At 40.0% G+C, this 25,687-nt stretch overlaps 1 protein-coding gene across 1 annotated transcript in view; it reads right to left on the bottom strand.

Annotated features, from left to right (window-relative positions):
* otofa (otoferlin a) overlaps positions 1–25,687 on the bottom strand; it is a 67,542-nt gene that overhangs the window by 32,071 nt on the left and 9,784 nt on the right. The window contains exons 3-5 of the mRNA XM_070925686.1: positions 18,111–18,199; positions 8,341–8,440; positions 5,613–5,812 (exon numbers count right to left, since the gene is read on the bottom strand). Coding sequence (XP_070781787.1) covers positions 5,613–5,812; positions 8,341–8,440; positions 18,111–18,199 — 389 coding nt within the window. The remainder of the gene's footprint in view (positions 1–5,612; positions 5,813–8,340; positions 8,441–18,110; positions 18,200–25,687) is intronic.

Genomic DNA, 25,687 nt, shown 5'->3' with positions numbered 1-25,687 from the left:
ATGTTTTTGTGTAGCTCCCTCATTTGCCTACAGCAAAGTTAATTGATATTCTTTGCCTGTGTTTGCTCATAACTTTGCCCTCATTAGTGTCACATAGTTAGAAGCTTATGCAAGTTTAATGCCCTCACACCCCCCAAAAAAAGAGTGCTTTGAGTCTTCATGGCCTACATACAGCAAACAAAACTTTTTTTTGTGTGTGCTTATTTGCTATTTTGTGTCTCCCACAACATTTTACAGTGTGTTTGTGTGCATGATTGAGGGAGTGAGGGAACATAATGCAAACTGAGGAAGCAAGAAAAAAGAAAAGAAGGAGGACGGTGAGGAAAATGCCGCAGGAAGGAAGGAGATTACATTACAAAACAACCGTTTTTTCTATGAATACTTTAAAATTTTAATATTCACTCCAAATAGCACTCTTGCATTTTTTACTCTGTTGTTGCATCAACTGGGCTGGAAAAAGAATCTCTGGGCAACATACTTTCATTCAGACGGCATCGAAGGGTTCAGAGACAAAGTGTTCCTATTTTCTCGAGATCCCTGATGACGTCTGAGGGATTCCAAAGACATTTCCTTTCATGTAATCTTATAAATAATCATCTCTAATGAGAAGATCAGCTCCTCTACATCCTAGTATTTTCCAACTCCTATCTGGGTCTAACACACAGGTGCTGCAGAAACTGGGATTTACCCCAAGAGGCATGTCTTCATGTCGTCATCGTCTGCTCCCACATCAGGGCTTGGAACAGAAAAATAAGAGAGATGAGCTCTTACACACTCGCTGTGAGTGTTCAAATTTACACACCGTGCTATCACACAAGCAGATAATAAGAGCCACTGCAAACCACAGCAAAACACCACAGCAGAGCTGACAAACACAGAGCAGTCCCTCGAGAGACAACAGCTACACAAGAAACAAGGAATGACTTTAATTCAAAAGACAATTGCTTCATTCCTGTCTCTGTCTCAGCAGAAGGAAACAAGCAGGAGAAAAAAAACCCAATACATCCTTCAAATAATTTACCACCCAGCACGAAGGATTGATTGACATCTTTATTTGATTGTATAGATACAACTATTTTTTATGCCACTTCGCTAAGCCTTCAACAGAAATGGACTCTGTAAAGTCTCATCTGTGATTTCAGCGTGTCAGCAATGTCTCGACTCACTGATCTGAAGATTTGCCGACAATGGCTTTATTTGAAAGCTGACAGCTTACAACAGTGTACAATAAATGTATATTACAACATGTGTCAGGAGACTGCTCCTTATTTGACATCAATAATTAAATCTGGTTAGTCCTCACCCTAAAAGCTTCTTCTCTTGTAATGTTAAAGACACACATGAGCTAAGCAGCTAAACTCAGTAATGTCAGAAGGAAAAAACAGTCTGCAGTCTACATTTTCCTACTTATAATATTAGGACTATAGATCTACACTACAATACAAGAACAATGTATTTGCCTGTTATTTCCATGTCTTCTATTGTACATGGATGATTAGCTTATGAAGATGCTGACTTTTTGATTGGGACACGTAGCTTTAGCTTCAGTCTTTCAGCACGACATTGTGTATGTAGCCATCAAGTGCATTTTTAAGACTTTTACAAGGTTCTAAAATGAGTAAGCTGGAAACATTAAAAAGTCAATCGAAGACAGTGCTTTCACCCAACATCTGGAGCTGACCTTAGCTTAGCTAGCTAGATACAGATGACAAAATCTGCCAGCAACTACTTTCATTTCAGACGGCGAAATAAACGATCACTGCCAATTCTGTCTCCCTCCGTGTGAAATTAAGGAACGATTCTTTCAAAAATTACGAGAGATTTCAAAAGTTAAATCTGCTTCTGTCATCATTGTAAACTGCATATGTGCCATGCAGGAACGGAAAGCTTGACAGATGTAGCAACAGTAACTAAGGGGTGGGGCTTAGCGAATATTAATGAAATGATGTTACGAATTCAATGGACCAATAGGAATGATAACTGAACAACTCAGCTGTGTGGGTAGGGCCTTTAACAACCATCCAAATAATAGTAAAGCACAAAATCTATATTTAAGATTAATATATCAATACTTTATAATACTGGCATGTTTCTGTATTAGCTGACGTATCTGTTGTTATGAATGTTTCCACAGGGAGTCAGTGCTGCAGTGAGCAGCCCCGCTGAGAGAAAAGACCACACAACACCTGCACCACAGCGCCGTGTGATGATACATCGTCAACATGTGACACCGGAGCGGTCTTTGAAGGCACATTAATTTACACACACTTGGCAAAAAAATCATAATAAATAAATGAGCGCTTTTTCAGTGAATTATCCTTTCAACAGAAGCTTTGCTCAGGCTGAATTGTCTCCTTTGAGAGCAGATTTGATGTTCTGCAAATGAATCATGCATATTTAAATGGTCTGAATAAACACAATGACTATTTAGAGCAATGTGTTTCAGTGGGGCGAAGCCGATTAATTTATGAATTGTTTTTACAAGAAAAAAAATCTTGTCCTGTTAGTCCTTTGCACCAGTGTTGAAGTCTGATCACACACCAATGTGCAACCTCATTTCATCTCATTGTTTTGTTGTTTTTTTCCAGTATTTGATGTACCCAGATCAAATGACAATTGGAGCCTTAAATCCATTCTCTTCATGTCTGGCAGCTCCTCTGCATGCACTATTCAGCAGATCTGCTTCACTGGCAGTAAAACCATGCAGGAGGTGATTTATTTATTAGAAATAACAAAACCCCTGCAAAAGCCGGATCATTGTGGAGCCGTAGATAGCACAAAATGCTTCATGGGGGCCGCCATAAATCATCCTGCAGGACCAGAGACAATGTGGAGGGAGGCAGAGACTGCAGAAATGAGAGGTGGTAGCGGTGGGATGGTTAACTTCGGGTGCAATTTCACTCAATTAAGGGCATGAGAAGGAACCAATATGCCTTAACAAGCCACCCACACTCTATTGCAGTTATACTGTACAGTTATAATGAAATTGGATGCCCACTGAAAACTGCAATGAGCACAAACTCTCCTGTAAGCAGCACACATGACCTTTAGGCGGCAGGTGATATAACAGAAATAGGCAGGAGCTCTGTGTACCATGTAGACACAGTTCTTCTGTTTGTTCTTCCATCCTGCATTCATGAATAAACTCAGAGCCGTTATGACACTGCAAAGGAATAATCTATAATAGAGGAGTTTGTGTTTGCGTGCCTCTCAAGTGTTTTAGAAATACAATATAACTCCGGTTATAAGTTGAAAGTCTCAGAAAGACTTTTTAGTTGAAAGTTTTAAGTTGAAAGTCTCAGAAAGACTTCTGGCAGCTGATGATAGTCCTTTAGAAGTTCATCATAATGCCTGGGAGGGACACGTAACTCTCCATGATGTTGTGAAATGTATTTGGCTTAAAGAAAAATGATGATGAGGTGACATTGCTGTGCATCTGCATGAAAATCCACAAACCAAAGAGTGACAGGAAGGATGGGGGAAACTGTTTATGACATTCTGCTCCTCTTTATCTTCCTCCTCCTCTTCCTCTTCAGAGTCAACCTCGGTTATCACCTCCTGCACGTTATCGCTTCATTACCAGTAAGAACAATTAACAACGGCCGAATTCAGGCCACAACGAAACAGCTTTAGGAAAAACCTCTCAACCAGATAAAGTGAGCAGCTAGTTCAGGACATACAGGGTTTGGATGAGAAGAGACAAGGCTATTAAAATTTTTCCACAAGCCCATCAGTCTGGCCAACACCGGTGTGAGGCAGATTAGAAGTGGATTTGTTGGCTGGGCAGGAAGTTATTGGTATTTTTTTCAGCAACTCATTCACTCTTTTTCCCCAGACAAAAGCCCTACAGCAGCCCTTACAAAGTCTGACTGACAGCTCTTTGCAACCACGGCAACTAGATGACAGGTGTCCTCATCAAGCAGCAAGGACGGAGGGCTTGTTCACCTGAAGAAAGGTGAGGGAAATGTAAATGAATGTGCTACAATACAGCATAATTAATACTCTCACATACTGTATGCTGAATATATATTTTAGACTGCTCTCACCCGACTCTTATTGAACCCTTTTACAGTATCTTTCCACAGCAGTACCTTCTTTTTTCTTTGTCGACCAAATCCAAATACTGTATCTGTTATATAACACCCGTGGGATGCTCTAAAACTTAGATTAGTCAACTTTTCTTCTTTTCCTCGGGCAGCCTCGAGTCTCACATCGGAAGACCCTGAATAGTTTTTAATTTTATGCTTTAAGACAGTGCAACTCAGGCATTCAGTGTCAACAAACAAAAACAGAAAATGGCATTCAGCCTCACACGTTAGGGGTTACAATTTTTCACACGCCCATTCCACATGCAGCATAATGATGGACTTAGAGGTCTGGCTGTGCAGATAGTCTCAGTGGAAATCGATACCTCCCACAGATTATTTCACATACTATTCAGCAAAAACACGACAAGCAAACCACAGAGGCAGAGGGCCTTGCAGTTTTTCATACTAAATCTATATAACTTTGTACAGCCTGGGATTTCTTTTATTCTAATATTAATTTCTATTATTATGAACTACCATACGCAATGCAGTCGAACAGACGATACATCTTAACCCACAATGTCTTTCCGTTTTCATTTTGATTTGGATGTTGACAAGTGACAAGGTTCACATCCCCACAGTGTCAAAATAATCGATTTTACAATCCCATTGTGTCATTTTCAAGAGAAAAGTCTCTTTCAATTCCTCCAACGTTGCCTCTTTGAAAGACAAGACGACGTTAATCATGAAGCTGACAATGTCAATGTTGATATCAACTAGGCTCAAACACATGTTCTTTTCTGCCCAATCGATTTCAGCAGCACCAGAGATATCATCTTTTTTATTCCACACATTCTCCTACCTTGTCAAAACCTTGGGCCTACATTACCCACAATGCAACTCAACCACTGCTAGTTCAGTCAGAGCTTCAGGTGTGTTTGTTGGTGCTAGTGGCGGCTTATGTAGCCACTTGAGGCAATTGATCAGACTTCACACAGCCCCCTTTGGAGCCACAAAAGGCTTTATACAACTTTTTTCACATAAGCAGTCGTACCTGTAACACCTGTAAACACACTTTGATGTGTAAAATTGGTGGTGTAATCTTTTAATTTGAGTACACCTCTGATGTGCCAAATTCAAATCTGTCTCATGAGATAACTATTACAACAGATAGTGGATCATAGATTAGCTGTGGTTTTTGGGCATCAGTATCTGGCCACCACATTCTTTGGTGGGTCTGCCTGTTGTCATTAAACACAGGATCCCTACATGTCCCCCTCCATAATAGTGACAGATGTTGCATCAGCTGGACAGTATAAAGCCTCATCAGTGTGTGAATCCTGGATCCATCTGTCACCTGCAACGCATTCAAGTTATTTTCTCACCCATGTTTGCCTCAGTAGTACTGTTACTGTTAATGATCTCTTAAAAACTAGAGTGCATAATTACAACAACATATCTTGTTTGCTGTTGTGGAGAGTCAACAGATTAATCTTCAGTGGCAAATCAACTGCATGATTCACTGTAACATCATGTAATTGAGTTAACATGGAGATTTATAGATAGTGTGCATGTTTGACTCACTTCCTGAAGGTCGGTATGGATCCCTGTAAGGATCGCCCAGGAGACGTCCCTGACCCGTGGCTTTGTCCTGACAGCAAGCTGTCTGTTTCAAAGGCAAACATCCCGTCACGGTCATCAGGAACATCCAGGAACTCCCCGTCGCTCCACACTCCCACTGCGCCATCCATGGACTGGTATTTGATCTCTATGGTAACGCTGGTCTGAAAGGAGAAGGAATCGGATGAAAACTGACTTCGCGGTTTTGTGTGAAATGTCTCAACAACTATTGGATGGCTTGTCATGAATGGCACGTTCATGTTCCCTGCAGAAGAGATTGAAATTACTTTGGTGATACCTTAACTTTTCATCTTGCACCATCATTTGCTCAAAATTTTAATTTGTCCAATACTTACAAAACTAATGGCATTCCCATTACCCTCAGCTGTACTCTGTGCTAATCTAAGATGGTGAACATGGTAAACATTATACATGCTAAACATAAGCATGTTAGCATTGTCATTGTGAGCATGTTAGCACACTGATGTTAGCATTTAGCTCATAGTACCACTGTGCCTAAGAACCGCCTCACAGGCTGTAGACTTTTAGTCTTGTTCGGTTATCACTATTTTACTGGTATTATTATCTGTTTTATGTAAAAACAGTGATTTTAAGAAGTGCTACACAATTAAAAACATAGTTCTTCTCTATTGTGGGTTTATGTAAAATATATATTTATCTATGCATTTATGTTCGTGTATAACATGTTGTAATTTTTTTTCTTTTCGCTTTTAATTGCTAAACTAGACGCACATATAATATGACATACAAACCAATCCAAACCTGTAGTGAAAGAGTCCAGTGAACAGAACAGCACCTTAAAGTTTAATCTTAGCAATCCACTTAATTGTGTTCAGAAAAAGATCTCCGGCAACAAACTTTAACAGGACTATAAATCATCCTTCTCGCTGGGGAATTCAGATTGACAGTAAGTGTTAGTTTAATCCAGACCAGAAACAATGGTGACACTGTAGTTTGTCTTCTGGGAACTCGTGTTTGGACAAATATTATCCTCCTGACAAAGACCTCATCTTTATTACGTGCCCAATTTATTCTACTGACAAAGACAGATGAGGAGAAAATTCTCTCTATCTCTCTCTATGTCGCTATCTCTTCCTCATCCCTGTAGTCCACCAGGAGTTAGATTTGTCACTATGGCAACCACACCAGTGCAGTTGTAGGTAAAATTGTTGCTCTAAGGTGATGTTGGATTTAATTTCTCCAGTTTCTTCCTGCAGGGATGTACAGTGCTGAAATTCTCTTAATTGTGTGTGTGCTTCGATGTGTGTTCACAAGAAGCCACTTGTACGTATGTCAGTGTACGCAAGTGTATGAGTGCATGTGTGTGTGAGCCCTGAAGCACTCCCATGCTGCTTGCCATCATCTCAGAAACATCACATCAGCACTCCCAGCTCCACTAACACAATTCTGCACCCCGGGGTGCTTTAAAAACCTCATACAGTCAAGTTCTCCCTCACACACTCTATTGTACTGCTCTCATTTACACATACATATTCACTCACATACAAATTATGTATTCACCAGCAAAATCATTTTCAATAACCAACACAATTTCCAATCAATAGAGAATATCTGTATTAATGGCAAGTGTCCTAATGTGCTGATGTTGCTAAGAGACTGTTGTATTTCCATCAGATCCTTGTTGGTGTGCAGGTATTAAACGGCGGTGTCTTTATAGGCCAGATGAAAGCCGTTACTTCTCCTGATTCCACCGCTGCAGGTGCATTGGAAGATTGATTTCCATTTAATGTTCCTCTATTTGCTTGTGAATGCATTTAGCTGATTCCTTGAAGATTCCTTTCAATCCTACAGCTGTAAGATAAGTCATATCATTTTACACCTGACAAACTATTTGATTTAAGCTTTTGTAAACTAGTTCCTCCCTTTAATCTTCCCTTTAAGTAGCTTTAAGGTTGGAAAAACCACCTTGCTCAAACCCGTCTGATGGTAAATATATTCGGTATCAGCTCGTCCCAGCTCGCCACTGAAGCTATACAAGTTAAATATTTAAACCCCAAACCACACATTTTTTATGGCTGCCCCATATTAAAGTATTCTAGATGTCTTGTGCATCATTTTATACACATTTACCCAATTTCATTTTTTGAAACTTTGGAATCTTTACTCAAATTTTAAACATAGTTCTTTACCTATACAGCATAAGTTTGTCCTGATGGGTTCAGTGGGATTGAAGAGGCTTCATGTAAATGGTGTTTTGACCCCATTTTACTTTACACTTTGTAAAATGTTTCAACTTGAGTAAAAAATGTGCCCTTATCTCGAGGCTCTCAATTTCTCATTAGCTAAGAGAGCAATATCCTATAGGCCTACTGATAAGGTTGGGGAAACAGGCAGACAGAGAGTGAATATAAACCCTCCCCACTGGAGTATAAGACACGGCCTGCTGGTTTTATTCATTGTGAATTTTGAATTGAACAGATAATTATAAAGGGACAGCCACACTCCACATACACACACTCAGCTAATTAGCTACAGCTAACATCTGTACAGTTGGTATATTGGTTGATTGAGGCAAACTGCAAAACATAACATTTTCCCAACCAGAGATATTGCAGAGATATGAACAGGCTCTCCAAAGACATTAACCTTCCCATGGTGTAGCCCCTGTTGATTGCTGACACTCCAACGTGAGAGCAGTGTTTAGCTTTACCTTTATTGACGTGTTGTTATCGTCGATGAGTGTGTCGGTCAGCTCTAGGTGTCCCTCCTCAGCCACCTTCTGAAGCACCATACAGAAAGTCCCCACCAGTCTGTAGGAAAACACCAACAGAGAGCCACTGGTTGTAAACAGAAGTCAGTGAGATCAATACATGGCATTACATCAATACGTGGTGTTTTTGTCCTTTGTTTCTCCTCTGCCACCCATCTGTTTACATCTGTATAAATCTATAGTCTTTTTTTAGTCAATGCCACTTCGCTACTGTTTCAGTTACACTAATAAATACTGACAAATAGAACTTTTTCTTATACACCACAAGCATCTGTTCTCCACCACTCTGTCTCACAGTGTGCAGGTGAGTGTGTGTCAGTGATAGAGTCATGAACAGACTGCTGTGTGGTGGGTGGTGATGAACATGTGCTGTGACAGACATTGAGAAAGTGCCATACTGCCTTTGTCACCGGCTCACTACAGTATGTCACTCCTCCAAGCAATTTAAAGGATGTAGATAGCAACTCAAATAGACACACACATCTCTTCCTTTCACCTATAATCCCATCTTTGTTGTCCTTATTTTGCACACAACTGTGAGAAATGTCAATTTTGCTAAATGCTCATCCATTCTTTTGCTATTTACAGCGCATGGAATTGAGATAAACAATAGACATAAACAATATTAAAGTGTTAATACTCAAGATCCATGTACCATATTTAACTGTCGGTTGTTGCTGAGTCAGTACAAACACAAAAAGCTTGTGTTGGAGCTTCTGGAGAAAAGTTCTTGACTTATTTCTCAAAAACACATGGCCATTGGATCATCTTCCAATTATATGAACTGGATGAGCTTCTGGTTCTGTTTCAAAGGGTACGTTTACAATGTAATCTCCTTTATATGTCTACATTTAAACAGACAACTGTCAGAATCAATACTTTAGATAGTTAATATAGACAGTTATTGATCACAAAAAGCATAAAACTACTGCTGCAATGATTTCTGTTGGTTTTAACCTTCAAGCCAGTTACACCTCTAGACACACTTATAAGTCACGTAACATGTAAGTGTTTTGCTGTTAATAGATCTTGGAGAGCACCATGGGGGTTGAAGGGGTGAGACCAGAAGTGTAACATGTTTGAACGTTAAACATGCTCCTGCAGTTTGTGGTCCTCTGTGATGTAATGTGGATTTTCACTTTAAGCAGGCTGCTTGAGCTTTCATTAAATTGTAGTGCTAACTATATCACAATAAGCACCATTAAGAATACATTTGAAGATTCTGGTGTGACAATTAGTGAAAGTGTTATTGTACCTAATTATCTTGACTAGGAAATGCCACCTAGCTGGTAGCACATCAAAGGAAATGCTAAAAATTATATTCCAAAAGCTTCTACTGTGCAACTCAGGTCTGCAAACATTTCAGTGAGCTAATTCTCCAAAGATTTCAACACATTTCAGCACCAGACTGCAATTTTCAGCCAACTTCTCTTAAGCTCTTATCAATGCCCCCAAGGACAAGGACATAAAAGTAATGAAGACACACATACCATTCATTCACCCAACACAATGAATGAAAAGGTTACTTTTCGCTTTCATTTTCTAAAGTTGGCTGTTGCTTGGAGTTTGCAAGAAAAAGAAAAGTGCTCTCAGTTAAAGCTGAAGGCTGCAGAGACGCTGTGCTGACCTTAGATCCAACTTCAGCCTGTACGGCACATTTTAACTTTTTTTTTCCTTCTAAATGCATTAAAAGAAAACTCCTTTCGCATATTTAGATGACTAAATAAACTAAATCTAAGTTTGGGGAGGTAAATTGAAAGATGAACATGTTTGGTCACCAACCACCAGCATTTGTTTTGTAAAACCTCATGGTTGAATTAACGGATTATTTGCCATGTTGCCAAGTTGCCATGTTGCCATGTTCATGTCACAACAGAGTTACTGTAATTACTAGTTTCCAATTTGTAGTCCTAAGTTTTCCTGAAAACTCCAATAATACAGAAATGCCTGGAAACCTTCTTACACAGTTACACAGTATTTTTAACCCTCACATAACCAACTCTGCAATCGTAAAACTGTCTTGAGTTGTCCGATTAAATCCAGTCCCTCTCTGTAACATTCCCTGAAAGAACACAACAGAATAGGACTCTTTGATTGTTGACGTTACATATAAGGCTCATTTCTATGCGGCCCAAGGATCCTTCATAGAACATACCAGAGGGAAGAAACCCAGTACAGTCCCCATTCAGCTACCCAATTAGAGCTGGTGAATAATTTAAAGAGTTTCCCCCAAAACAGTGTGTTGTTCGCAGAGCTATCAGTCACACACAAAGAACATGCAGCGCAGCCCACACTGAGCCACAGCCATATGTAATTTCTACTATAGTGGTCACTAGCTCCATTTACACACACACAAACACACACCCAGGTAACATGTGGATTGCAAATACAACTGTGTTTTCCATTTAATAATATATACAATACTATCATTAGGAAAAACAGACACGCAATCACTTGGCTGGATATGAGTCCACAGGGAGAGATAATATCATAAAACAAGGGCATATGATCAATAGCTTACCACTTGGCATGCGCACACACACACACACACACACACGCACAGAAGAGATCCGCAGGGATCGCAGCTAACGATGTGAGATTCTCAATAGGACTATAGAAATTGACAGTCAGGCGAGAGTGAATGGGTACAGTACGCACAAACACATACTGTACACAAGCACACCTGCACCTCAGTATTAAGAACCAACAAATACTGTACTATTATTACATTTATAAGCAAAGAATAACAACAAAGGCAGTAGGTCCTTATCAGTGAGCAAATAAAGAGTGTGCTGTATTTCACCTGCAACTATTCTTTCCCTCTCCCTCAGATTCATTGTAGGGAAGGGGATTCTCATGCTCAATTAATCGGGCTTCGACTGAAAAAAGGTTCGTCCAAAAAGCTTCACTTCTGGGCCGATCACACAGGTGTATGATGTTTGCCATTAACTGACTGCAGATTCATTGTCAAGTGCCCATTCACTGCCTTTGTCAGTGAGGATTTAACCTTTCCACATATGCACACTGTTTACAACTTTGCATCCAAATTCGAACAGTTGGTGTGCACGTTGCTCATGTGGTCGTTGGTGCTTATACCAGTTCTTCTCCTTCACCGACATAAAAACAGCTGGCCTAATCCTTCTTCACCTTTCCCTTTCAGATTATCTCTTAATTTTAACACTGTGTAACCATAAAATATACCCACATGCTCAGCTAGCCCATCCTGCCACTAATATTGTATTGTAATTGTAGTCCCTGTGGTGCCAGAGGACATCTAAGTTTGAGATGTTCTCTTGTGTTCATGAGCTATATTCTTAAGCTGTTAGCAGTCACACCTGCTTTTCTCAAGTAAATGCAGCTTTTCTAGTGTCAGTATGCGTTCTTCATGCAACAGCCTCAGCTACAGCTTGTTGAAAGTGAGGCTGCATTTGTCAGCAGAGCTTCAAAACGTAATAATGAGGTAAATTCGGACTACTACACAGTTATAAAAATATTTTAAAAAGTCTGTGCTTCCCCTCAGGCGCTGTCAGATGCTCTCTCTGAGAAGGTGCATATCTTCCAGGCTCCCCACTGAATAACTCCATGCTCAACTTTACAGGCTTGACAAGACTCAAGAAGGTCTGTAAGGATAACAATGGGTTTGTGCAGTAAACTTTTTCTTTGAAGATGAATAAAAACTTCTGCACCTCTGAGCAATATCACTGAAAATACTAATCCACTGCAGTATAATCCACTCTTTCCTTCCCTAGACAGTGGCAATCAATATGTCCAGGGCTACTTAGAGAAGCAAATTGTCAGTCATTTCCTTTCAGCCATTGTAACGTGTGTACAAGTGCTGAATAATTGAACTGAGCAGGGCCTATCATGTTCTGGCTCACTTTTTGGCACTTCAAAAGGTGACATTCATTATTGATTGAAGTTCTGCAAACAATGTACTTTCATCTGCTCTATAATTCAGAACTCCCTTCCCTTTCAATTTGTATTAATTGTCTTTGTGAGCCTCAAGTTTCTGTTGCAAATCCAGGCATGACTATGACAAAATCTGTGAGTTGAGCACAACTCCAAAATGTGAAATATTTTTCCCCAAGTCAAACAGAGCAGTTCTCAAGGTGGCACTAATCCACCACAGCTGCTGGTAACTCAGCTGGAGGACGGTGTGAAATGGAAATGTTACAGCTGACAGGTGTGTGTGATTTGGCCTTTGGTGAACTCAAGTGCAGTCCCACACCGGTGGACACACACTGATATAAACATGAGAAAGATTCAGCAAACATGTCTTTCACTGGTGTTCAAGGATAAATATCTACTGACTCACATGCATACAATCAATACTCCAGTGTTTTCACACACACAGACAAGCATACTAGGATTTCCTAACCACAAACAACAGAAAAAGCTATTAAGACTAATTTTCACTGTCCGTGTCCATCAGCATGTCCAGTCAATCTGGGTGTGTGGTTGGAATCAGTGACGTTGCTCTTGTTGTTGTCATTCCTACAGACAGAGCGTTGTTCAAGCTTCACAACAGCCATGCTGAGGGACAAAATAAACATAAAAATATGTTTGTGTTATATGTAAACACAGTATGACCCTCATTTGTTTTATTCAAATGTCAGCCTGTAGAAAGTGAGAGAAAAAGAAAGAGGAAATAATGGGGCTGTTGTTTATTTTAAATGACATTTTGTTCAGTGTCCATCAATGATGTCCATCAATATACTGCAGTATTTACATGAACCAGTGCCCAGTGTTTGTAATTTTGATATTACTATATTGATATATATTATGATATAGTTAAGTTTATGGAAAATTAATTGAGAAACTGTTAATGAAGCAGCACAACAATAACAAAGTGCATCTAAAGCTGATGGGAATGTCATTAGTTTTGCAGGTATTTGGTCCTAAACCAAAACATTGGACAAACTGAAATTCTGGCCGGCGATCAGATACATTCTGAGCGCTACATGAAACTCATGGTAGCGCTAGAGGAAAAGTCAGAGGATCACCGAAGTCATTAGGATTCATCCTCTGAGAACCCTGAATGTCTGTACAACATCTCACGCCAATCCATCCAACAGTTGTTGAGATACTTCAGTGGTGGACTGACAGCGAGACCGACTTTACCCTCCCTTGAGCCGAGCTGCGAGCATGGCTACATGTCAGTGAAATATACTGTTGAATCTAAATAATCACAAAAATGTGTTTATGCTTCTGGTGAAATACAAAATTAAAAAGGCACAAATCCACAGGGTTCCTTCCAATGCTCCAGGCATAAGAGAGGCGAGCTAAAATTCAACAGGGTAACAGGTTTGTGTTTATAAGCTTGCATTTTACGACTAAGCAATAAACTGTTGAGTCTCAATGTGTACAGCATGGAGGGATTATATACCTTTGAAGCCAGAAAAACACTGTCGTTGGGCTGCATTTCTATGTCCTGTGGTCAAATGAAAGCCAAAAGATAAACAGAAACTCAAGAAGGGAATAAAATAAATGGAATTGGAACGATTTGATTTTGAGCTGTAATCAGGAGAAGAGAAAGAACGAGGAGGATTCATTTGAGCAAAGAGCATCCATGTGAACTGTAAACAGTCTTATCTCACTTCTGAGGAAACTGGTTGCCATAAAACCCTAAGCCAATTTTAAAGATAAAACAGGGGAAAAGAAAAAAGTCGAACATATTGAAATTATATACTTAATTCTCAAAACAACAGAGGAAGTACTTCAAAAGTGTTGCAGAAGTTTTTCAAAATAGAACACAGATCTTATGTACCACCAGAACTTTAAATCCCATATCGTTCTGATTGATCAGTGATTCTGTCTGCAGAGCAGAACAGATAAAGTTTTTAGTATTCAAGGCTGAAGTTCAGATAACACCAAAAACTGTCAGACTTGAATTCATTCTCATCTTGCTTAAAAATAATAATTTTAGAGGGTGCGGGAGTGTCGCAAATAATCAGCTAGCTGCGCCTCATCTTCATACATCTGATATTGCTTATTATCAATAATAATTGTGACTACAGCTGCATAACGTTTCGTGATTGCACAAAAAAACCTATTTAGAAAATAACAGCTGTCTTGACACAACGAGCTGTTTTTTTGGGGCCATTACTGATAAGAATTACACAACATTACATAAATAAAACACACAATTACTGGGTGAAATTGCTGATGAGGTGCTATGATGTCTCATCCAGGTGAAATTATTGCAGTCAGTCTTGTGCTTATCTGGCACGAAACGTCACTTTCACTCTGCTACAGTAAACAAAAGAGTTTTGTATTTAGAAGCTGCTGTGATCTAACCTTCTGTGATGAATGGTGTTACAATATCTGTGTAAATCAACGTAAGGCATTTAATATTTAAAAAGAACAATGTACAATGTTTAGGACCCCCACCACGTTTTAATATGAAAAAATCACTCCCATTTTACACCGTCTTTATATGAGCTCTATGTCCCAGCAGAATTAGGCTTTTCTTTTACTTCATTATGCCTGGACTAGAGCACTGTTCTTTACCTGTCTAAAGCAAAAAGCTTTCAGGCTCCAGATTGTCCTAAACTCAGCAGCCAATAACCCATTTTAGCTACACTGGTGGCTACACTCAAGCATCTGTATTCCCTCTGTATACTTTTAAATAATTTAACTTTTAAGTCACTTCATGACCTGGCACCTAGCTGCACTGCCGAGCTTTTATGTCCACATAGGCCACAGGTAGCCTGAGATCCTCAGTCAGAGGCCTCTTACTGTAGCAGGCGTTCAGACCGAAAACAAGCCTGTGTCAAAACAATGCAAGGAGCTGAAGGTATCGAAGAATAAAATAACATCCGGGAGGTCCAGCTGGTGTAATAGATCTGTGAGTTTGAATGCTTATGTAACCCTGCACTGCGGATTATAAAACTGTGACACAGGATTTCACCACACTTGCGAGGTAAACAGTAGAAATGCAGGATTCACTTTACAAAGTAATCCACCAAGAATGTGCAGTTGCACGTATCGAGGGGCAACGCCTCACCTGTCGACGGGTGACGTCACTTTGCGCTGAGGCAATAGTTGAACAAGGTGCATTGGCACCATCGACAGACTGGTCTCATTCAAATGAATTAGGAGGCTCAGGGCTAAAGTAGCTTTGAACGCGGCCTTAGCTGGTCTCCATGTCCAAGCTGAAGACCAGAGATGCCTTTACAGTCAGGGACCTGAGGCTCTGGAAGAGAGCCAGCCAGTTGAGTCACTGTCACCTTTGAAACCACTTTTCACAACATACTTTTATCTGAAAACCAGCCCAATCTTTAATTTTGATTCTTGAGGTCAGTTCAAAATTGATTCTCAAATCAAAATGAATTCTTTATTCAAAGAGGTTGATTCGTTTGGAAGAAATATGAAAATATTACCATTTGTCTGTGGGACTAGATCCTATGAAGGCCCCTCAGAGGACTTGAAGGTCTACAACCCCTCCCAAAATGGGTCTGTCTAGTCTCACAGAGATCAAAACTAAAAGGTGCAGGCATGTCAAAACGGCCTTGTTGACAACCTATGATGTATTTGGGCTACAAATGCGGACATCAGAGGATTCAGCCCCTGAATTGGGATATAGTGACAGTGCTCATAATGCACTGAGATTGCTGCAAAACGTTTGATTAGAAAATATCATTAATAATTCCAATTCTTATTCCCCTGATATTCCTCCATGGACCCTCTGGGACTCGCTGACCTCGGGTTGAATCACATTACCTCCTCTTTGCTCCAGTGCTCAGTAACTCACACACAGTGTACTCCACAGAGTGCAGAATATAAAAGCATATCTCTCAGCCACAGGGGAAAACAGATAATAAAGCATGGTCTATATGCCACTACAGCACAGAGACCATCATGCATCATTGATTTCCCTTTGTGTTGTGGTAATATGATCGCACTTGTGGTCTCAATGTGTGACACACTGGCCTTACAGTGATGAAGCAGATCAGTGATCCTGGTAATGATGCTGCCTGTGGACATATGGACCAGGTGTGAGAACAACACAAGCTATGACTCATCTTGAATTATTTACCCACTTAAACGTGTGCTGGGTTGTGTTTATGCGTGTGTGTAAGTCTCTTTGCATGCAAGAGTACTTGTTTGTGTGTTTGTTTTAGTGTATATTCTGCTTGTATACATGCATGTGCATTTGAGGTTGTGCAAGCAGTGAGTGGATGAAACGTTTTTTATTTGCATCTGGTTTAAAAATATTTCTATCATTTCTTCTTTTGTTTTATTCCTTGCTTGTTTTCTCTCTAATTCCCTAAAGGAAAACTGGTATCCAGTTTCTGAGCTCAAAACTGCAAAGTACGTTTTAACTGGCCTGACTACTCGATGTTTGAGTTTGATGGACCAAAGTTGTGGTCTGACCACCATCCGAGAGCCATGCCAGCTGCGATAGAAAATGGCAATTCCATCTTATTATCAGGCTAGTTTGGTTGCAAACTGAGCTATCCTACACGTTCTGACTCTCTGTGAATCATGTGTCATGTGTGGCTGTGAAATTCTCGTCATGTTTCTGTTTTCCACGTCCACACAACGGCACCAGAACAATCATGACGACAGTTCAGAGCTGCCTTGATGTAGAACTGCACACCTGTCACTGGCTTTTAGCTCTGAGCCCTCTTTGTAAGTGAAACCTATGGTACACACATTCACACACAATTACATTCACACGTGGCAGACAAAGATAAGGTCACGCAGATACACACACATACATTACCACCCACGTACACGCAAGAGACGAGCAAACTAAGTTTTAATGACTGAGTAGGCGACAAAATGTGTCCTCGGCCTGGACACATCAACCAGTCGTCCGTTTAAACATGGCAGCTGTAACGATCTGATTGGATTTGTTACGGACACAGGAGACGGACAGGCTTCCTGGCACAACCAGCCTGCGTCTTTTCAGATCTGCACACATCAGCCTGAGGGGTGCAAAGAAACACTTCAAGGGAAACTAAGATGAAGAAAAGCAAGAAGAAGATGAAGAGGAGGAGTAGAGAGAAATTACTTAATTAGCCAGTTTCAATTGCCCCAGCACAAACGATTCATAGAAGTAATGGGAGTGCTGTGCAGGGCCCTTGAAGCAGGTTTGAGTATTAGTGCATTGCTCAAGAGCACTTTGGTCATTAATGTAAGAACTGTAAAAGGCTCATAATTGAAATAAATCCTCCTCAGCTTGGGATTTGTCAGTAAAAACATACAAACCATGACACCAAAATGTGTCTGAATTGTAAATATTCTCATCAATAAACTTGTCAGTATTATAGCAAAAACACACTCGCACACTGTAAATAATTAAAGATCAAGATGGGATCCCAGTTGCATCGTCCACTAAAGCTAAAGTTTTTCATGATCTGATTGTTTGGAGAGTGTAAAGTGACAAATGTGCCCATTACCGAGGATCTAATCCTGTTTCATTACCTCCACTCCCCTCCTGATGTGAAACTCATTCACGGCCAGCTCTGCAGTTTGCAGTCTGTTACACACACACAATTGAGCCAATTTAAAACAAGTTCTCAGGGAATACAAACGTATTCTCCTTCATCTGAGAAACATGTGCCCTGTGACAGTCTGAATTGGTCACAGGCTGTGACAGGAAGGCAGGAAGGGCACTGAAACCACAAACACTTTACTCTGAGATGCTGTTAGGTGTGGTAAATGTGGTTTAAGGACAAGCTGGGAGCAGTAGTACACCTTACCTGTTGGAAAAGACTTTGCTGTAATTGTACACTTGGATCTCCAGCATCTCGTTTCCATCCAGCCTGCTGGCAATGGGCCATCGAAATGTCTGAAAATAAGACAGAATGTGATGGGTTGAGAAGATGGTAGGGCTCCAACTAAAGATTATTATTAATGAATCTATTCATGATTTTGATTAATCAAAAAATGCCTGTCATATTTCCCAGAATCCAATGCGACTACAATAACATGTAACTGCTCACAACTGATCTAACTATGTAGTGTCTACTATGCAATAGCGAGTAGTGAATGAGTAAATGAGGGAGTCACAGTCCACGAACACATCTCAAGTCTCATGTCAGCATACATGTGTTCCTCTGACGTGTCCTTGAGTTTAACAGCTACAGAGGTGCTGTTCTGAGGGGAATAAAACACCACAATGTTTTATTTATCACCCTAAACATCTCCCGGTTCTATCGCACTGACTATATACTATAATATTGATAAGCCTTTTTTCTGCTGTAAGGTAAAACAAAAAAAATGCAGCATTCAAAACTGTATGGTAATCAATTCTTGAAAATGTCCTTGATATCCTAGAGAAAAATCCCAGGTAGTGTGAAAACAGCTTTGAAGAATAACCCTCCTTTGGCATTTTCACTTTAATCAGCTCTGAAATGGCAGTTTAGTTTTTCATGTTGCTTTGACAGGAAAAGGAACAAATAACCATGTCTTTGTTTTGAATCGTTTTCACCACAAATCTCCTCAGTGATGTCTTTACTAATTTGCTTTGTCAGGCTGATCAGACACTCAGTGTGGTACTTTCACTGTTTTTCACACCAGTAAGCATACAGTACATCTCTCTTGAAGGGCCTGTCATGTATAATTTATATAAAACCTTGAGTTTGTTTATTAGCAGAGAGTTAGTTTGTCAGCAGTTCAGTGTAAGAGCTAGATGAATCATTAAGTACAGTAATTTGTCTATGTGATCTTGTTACTACAGCTACTACGTCAAGTATATTTATATATCATAGATCAGATTACAGTTATAAAAACGAATAACTAACACATTACGTAACATCTCGCTCTGAAGTGAGTTGTTGCAGGAAGACAACAGTGGAAACAGGAGTCAGAGATCATCTTATTCTTACTAACAAAAAGGTCTTTATCTGACGGGATCCTTTCCATAATGTTGGCAGATACTTACAGTAACAATCTGAGCCTGTCACTCACAAAAACAAGCACTTTTAGTGGGTGTACTTTTCACAGGCGCAGTTGCCCGCAAGGATCATGTTGCAGCTACTTTTGGTAACTATTAGTCATTTAGCCCCCAAAATTTGTAAAAAAAAAAAAAAGAAAAAAAAGAAAAAAAGAAAAAATAGGGCCCAGGTTTAACATGCACATTAGTAAAGTCTGACAGAAAAGTGTGATATATTACTCAGCCCTCCTGTGTTGACTAACTGTGACAAGGCTGCAAAATTAAGTAAAGACACAGAAACCTTCATTAGAAAGGTTGGAAACATGATGAATTCAAGTGTTAATTCATATTCAGTTAATCACCTCTGAGCCCTCTCCTCTGTACTACATCATCTTGGGAAAGAGGGGCAGAGGGTTGCACAGGTGATTTAAAACTCATTCGCCCCATGCTGATGTTGGCCTCTCATTCAGGAAAACACTGCGGGCAGTCAGGCAAGCGATCCATCAGGACTGTCCTATTAATGAATCCTGGGGTTCCCACCTGCTACAGTACTGGTAGACCTGCCTTCAAGGATCTGTGGGTGCATGTGTGTGCACTGCATTAAAACACCACTCTGTGCTCGCTGCCCTGAAGCCCTGCAGTCTGTGGTTTCTCTTCCCAGTCTTCAGCCAGGCATGACCAGTACTGCTGGCTCTCTCTTAGCACTGTTTCACTGGCAACGCTCAGCCTGCAAACACCCTCAGAGTGATGGTCTTTGTCTGAGACTACGGCTAATACAGCTGTAGCACATCTCATTTAAAACTAAATCTCCTTCAGTGTGTTTGAACAGCTGAGGCGCCCAGCATGGCGTTAATGGTGCACGGATAACAGCACGCACACATCTAATGGAGGAAATGACAGCTAATATACAGTACATATACCAGAGCATGACACACACTGTAGCTCAAATGATACATACACACCACTGCAGATGTCATTATGTTTTCTTTATCCAACACCAGGGACACTGGCCAGCCACATTAATTTCCCCTGAGTAAGAAAACCACTCATTTTAATCTGTGCCTGCACAACCAATACAAACACATGTATGTGTTGGTGCAGGAACACATTTCCCTTTTCCTTTCTCTTTTCTACACACACAAACACAGATGTGCTAACGTTAAGCTTCCCCTCGCAGCCATGTTAACTCCATTACATGTGTCTCAGCGCTTTGCTTGTCCTCATTCTCTGCTACTTATCTCTAGAGCAACACACAGACAGGAATCCACAACATGAAGGAGTAAGCTGTTTATGTTGCCTAATGCCTTCACAGCCACTGTGACGGCCAAAAGTGCTTACAGTGGTTTAAATATCCACACAGTGCAGACAAAATAAAAGCGACAGCAGAGAATCCATTAAGGTGAGAAAGTGGAAACGTTTAGTTTGCTTCAGCTGTGCGCAACTTTTAAACGGTCAATTGGAATTTTGGCTACAGAATACAGTAATCACACGAAACTCTTGCAATATTGACTCCTGCATTTTCAAGAAGGTGCTATTTTTTTCTCAGAGGAAAGCAATTTGAGATAATGCTATGCAACACTAAGCTGCAAAATATTCACATTTGTCAAGCAAAGCATTTCTCCAATATTGTATCATATATCTTATTTTCAGTTTTAAAGATTTAAAGGTTAAACTTTTTTTGTTATTCAGAAGAAAGAGATGATTGTTTTTCAGCACACTCACCCCCAAATTTCCTTTACTCAGCTCTATTTATTTATTTAACAGGTACAACAGACATGAATAAACAATACGATTATGTTATGCTGGCAATGTATCCAAATGTCCAATTTTAACCTGCTGTCTCACAGCAGCATAAAGATAAACACATTGAGGAGCACATTGCCTATAGCAGCCTGCTGAGTGGCCGCAGGCACATGTACGAAACACACTGCACGAAATTTATGGGAAAGTCATTGTGTTTGAATCAACGTTGCCATGGTTACCTAAATAAAACCTTTATGAGATGACTATATTGCCATTGGTCAGACAAATACATTTCTCAACAGGCTATAAGGATGCCGGTGACAAAGCCTAATTCTTTCTTTTTTTTTTGGGGGGGGGGGGTGTTAAGATAAACTGAACTGCCAATAGGTAAACTGAAGACCCCAGAGATGGTGGCCACTTTGTCACCTTTGACCTTGAGGCTACAGATGAAAGTGGATAAAGCCGATGGAGCATGTTATATTGAAACGACATCAAGTCAGTGAAGTCAATATTTTCTGCAGTGGAGCGCAAAGAAATCCTTCTTTATCAGAACTATTTACTTTCTTCTGTCTCACAAGATTCATAAAAAGTGTCTTGTTATTCTTAATGGAAAACTGAACCTGAATGAGTCTACAGGGATTAGAAACACACAGACATAATTGCCCCAATTTTGTGTATTGATGTACAGTAATGCAGGAATGGAACGTTATTCATACAGTACATATTAACACTTTTGAAGTAGCAAATGGAAACTGTCTTTCTACTCACAAACTCCTTCATGCAACAACAACAACAAAAAGTAAATATCTATAGGTGCACTTTTAAACTGTGATACTTTTTCATAAGCTATTTAAAAGGGCACTCTAAGAATCCAGTACTTTCATAAAAGTGGGAGACTCGCAAGAGACACATTTGAAAAGATAGAGATTAACAACAGTAAAGTGTGTATACTATTGTATGCTACAACTTTGTGGACTGTTTTTGTTTGCTAGCCATGTTAGCTCCCAGAGTTTATGTTGACAACCCTTCCTGTCCCCCCTGCTTTTGGCCACGCCACACAAGTACACTTCTCCAGGTGAATTTTGGTCTGACTGCAGCTTTAGAAATATTACACTTCTATCATTATCATTGGTAAAAAAAGCTCCACCCAACCACAGTGTGAGCAGAGGTCTAATCAGCCACAATAAGGGAAAACATCAGTGAGGGTGTACAGGGTCTTTAAATAAATTACGTAAACAAATGAATATGAAGTTACACTGTGTTCTTGTTGTGTTCTGTACTGCTTGTAGCTGTGCACAGATCAGACTTGGAGCTGACAAGTAGTCACTGTGCTTCAAACACTGACTGACGTAAAACTGCTGCAATGCGCTTACTCTTACATTCAGTCCGACTTGCTGTATCAGAATGTATCACAGACTGTGTGGATAAACAAATGTGCGATAGTAATCTGAAAAGCAATCACCACTGCACTGATATAAAACAACAACACTGGTCTTATTTTAGATCCTCCGCTCTATTTTTTGAGCCTGTCTGAAGAACACACGTTATATTCCCAGATCCCCCCTCCAACCCTCTGTACTATATGATACACTAATTGGCGGAGTGAGGCCGCTCATTAAAAGTGACAGGTATGATCTTGCTAACCGGAAGCCTTGAGGCCACCGTGGCCTATCGGAGGGGCTAAACGCTCAACTGAAGAGCAGCTATTACTGCTGTGATCCCACGCTGTAGCATTGCAGCGAGCAGATAGATGACCGGGCCGTCCTCAGTTTCCCCCGCTCACCATCCTTTGATATCTCATGACTGTTGCCATGGACACAGAGGATGAAAACACCTCTATGATTAATTATGAACAATATATTCCATATTTCACACTCACTGCAAGGGTTGGGAGAAATATGTTATATTTACTGTAAGAGCATTCTTTATGCAGCATGTGGTCTTTTGTGTTCAGTTTAAAGGCTTGTTGTGATCTTATGATTATGTGATCCTCTGCACTTGGATTCTGCAGGCTTAGATGTATCCTTGAAAGGATAAAAGAGATAAGGGTGGACTGCTGAGAGAGGCAGTATAAGCCTCCTTCTCATTACAGCAGGATTTAGAACCCAGGTCCGTATATGCTATATAATATTTAGGATAGTGAGAAAAGGGTTTCTCTGTATTTGCTGTCATGTACAGTAAAAGAGAGTCCACCTCTGCAACAGTAAATTATTAAATGTTGGAACTTCACTCGCCTACATACAGTAACCTGACATTACCTTCATTATTCTGCTTCTTCCAAACACATTTTCTTTCTTTTTTTTTGTCCAATGTGAGTTTGGTTTTAATTACACAACAGCCTTGTCATTTTGAAACCCTCGAACTTCTCATTTTGGTGATATAACTTTTGCAGTTGCGTTGTTTATAGTCATTTTTTGTCTCTTTGTAGTCATTTTGTGTTCCCTTGTGATCGTTTTTTTGTTTCTGTAGTTGCTTTTTTTATCTCTTTATAGTAATTTTGTGTTTCTTTGTGATTGTTTTTTGTCTCTTTATAGTCGTTTTTTTGTCTCTTTGTAGTCGACCTGGACCAGAGCTAAGCCCATTCAGTAATCCTTCCATGAATAATATAATTAATCACTAAAAGGAGCAATGTTGCTGCATAATGAGTACTTTTGGCTTATTGTATTTTTGTACTTTTACTTAACCTTTTCAATGCAGGACTTCAATGAGGTATTTTTATATTGCAGTATTGCCACTTTTACTTGACTAAAGGACTGTATGTGCATGTGTGTCTGAGAGTCTCGATGAAACAGCATCTCTGATAAGCTGCTTCTGCTGAGAAACTTGATCTTGTCCAATTCACTGACATCGCCGCATGCCCACTCCATCCTCCCCACCACCATCACCCCCCCAACTCAGTCTCAATTTACTTTTTCCAATTGGACTATCCCTGTTTTCATTTCCATCCCCCCTCTGTTTCTCAAATTCCACTTTATCTTCATGCTCCAATGTGTCTGCATTCATCTCACTCTAATTTACAATATGTGTCAGATAAAATGCCATGGGTGTAGACATACTGACATTAATCCAGTTAGAATCTTTCATTCACCCAGAATGTATATTCATCAACGATTGTAGCAGCTAAAAGCTCTGGTTGTTGGTGCCATATTCTATGTTATTAATCATCACTGCATTGATGCTATGCAAGACCAACCATTAATAACAGTAGTTACTGACAATGTTTGGAAACTTACTACATAAAGTTTAATCCATCAAAAAGTGAGTTTTACTTCAAGCTGGACTCTGCAAAACTGCAATTAGCTCCCCAGTTTCTGCTGTGGAGGACCAGATGGTGCAGTGATAATGAACAACGCATTTGTCAAGTACGCTGCTCCATAACTCCTTGAAAATAGACGGTGTTGTGCTGGGAGATAACACTCACCCCTCAATTAAAATCTTTTCTGCTGAGATGGGTTTTTTTCTTCTTCTTTTCAACAATAGAAGCTCTACCTTCTGTTCATCTGGTGCCTGTTTATCCAAATGTGTTGTGTCACAAATGGCCAACCAACAGCCGAAGGCGGGAGTGAATTCACTGTGTTTTTCAATTAAAATGAATCATGTATTTGTGGAGGACAATGAAATCTGTGAGCGAGGATGATAACAGTTATTGTTAGAGCTGAGCTGCCCCAACACAAAGCTTCTTACAAACATACCTCCAAACTGTTTACAGTAATACAACAGCACCCTATACAGTACTCCTAAAACAGCTATAAATGTCTCACCTGCTGCTCACCAGAATCATGCCATTACATGCAAACCAAACATCCCTTGGTCTCATCTATTTGGACACTTGGACGACAAGACAATCTATTTGGCTTCATCCCATTTGGTTTCTGAGCAGGATGTTTCAAGAGAGAAATCCACTCAGACATAGGTGGGATGTTAAATAGAGTAGTTTGGAGCTACGCTAGCGGTATGGCTCCAGGAATGGCAATGTGGATCTGTCAGTTGGTCCACCACTTTGGTCCAGACTGCAAAAAGTCAGCAAGTATTGGACAGATTGCCATGAACTTTTGTGCAGACATTTGTGGTGTCTATAGGATGAATCCTACTGACTTTTCCTCTCAAAAGCGCTCTCAGAATTCCAATTAGTCCAAGTCTTTGGTTTATAACTAAATAACTAATGAGTTTTAATGGTAATTTACTCACTGAGCTGTGCTTCAGATGTATAAGCGGCCAAACACTGACTTGACAAGAAATCAATTCAGTTAATCAACATTTGAATTGGTTCTAATTTTCTGTTTTTGTGCATATTTTGTTCTTACAGTACCACATAATATTCTATAATTAAGGAACTTTTCCAGGGATTGCTTTACTTTGTCTACTTGATTTTTGTCCCAGTGTTTGGCGCCGTGTCACTCTTGAGGGGGACTTTTTAAAGCAGAAGAGTTACAAGCTGATGCACATGGATACACACAGAAGCAGCAAAAGAGAAAATGGGCGCTTCTATATTTTGTTTCTCCTCAGGGCTCACACAACAAAGTGAAAGTACAGCATTCCCTACAGTTTTGTTAGAACACCAGCACACTTGTTTAATTTAAGTTTAACTCATAAAATTAGGTTCTATACAGTAAGTATGCCAACTGTAGATTCTACTGTGCTCATTTTGGCTGCTCAAAT

The sequence above is a fragment of the Enoplosus armatus genome, chromosome 19 (assembly GCF_043641665.1).
Source record: "Enoplosus armatus isolate fEnoArm2 chromosome 19, fEnoArm2.hap1, whole genome shotgun sequence".
Lineage (NCBI taxonomy): Eukaryota > Metazoa > Chordata > Actinopteri > Centrarchiformes > Enoplosidae > Enoplosus > Enoplosus armatus.
This window is presented reverse-complemented; position numbering and strand designations above follow the sequence as displayed.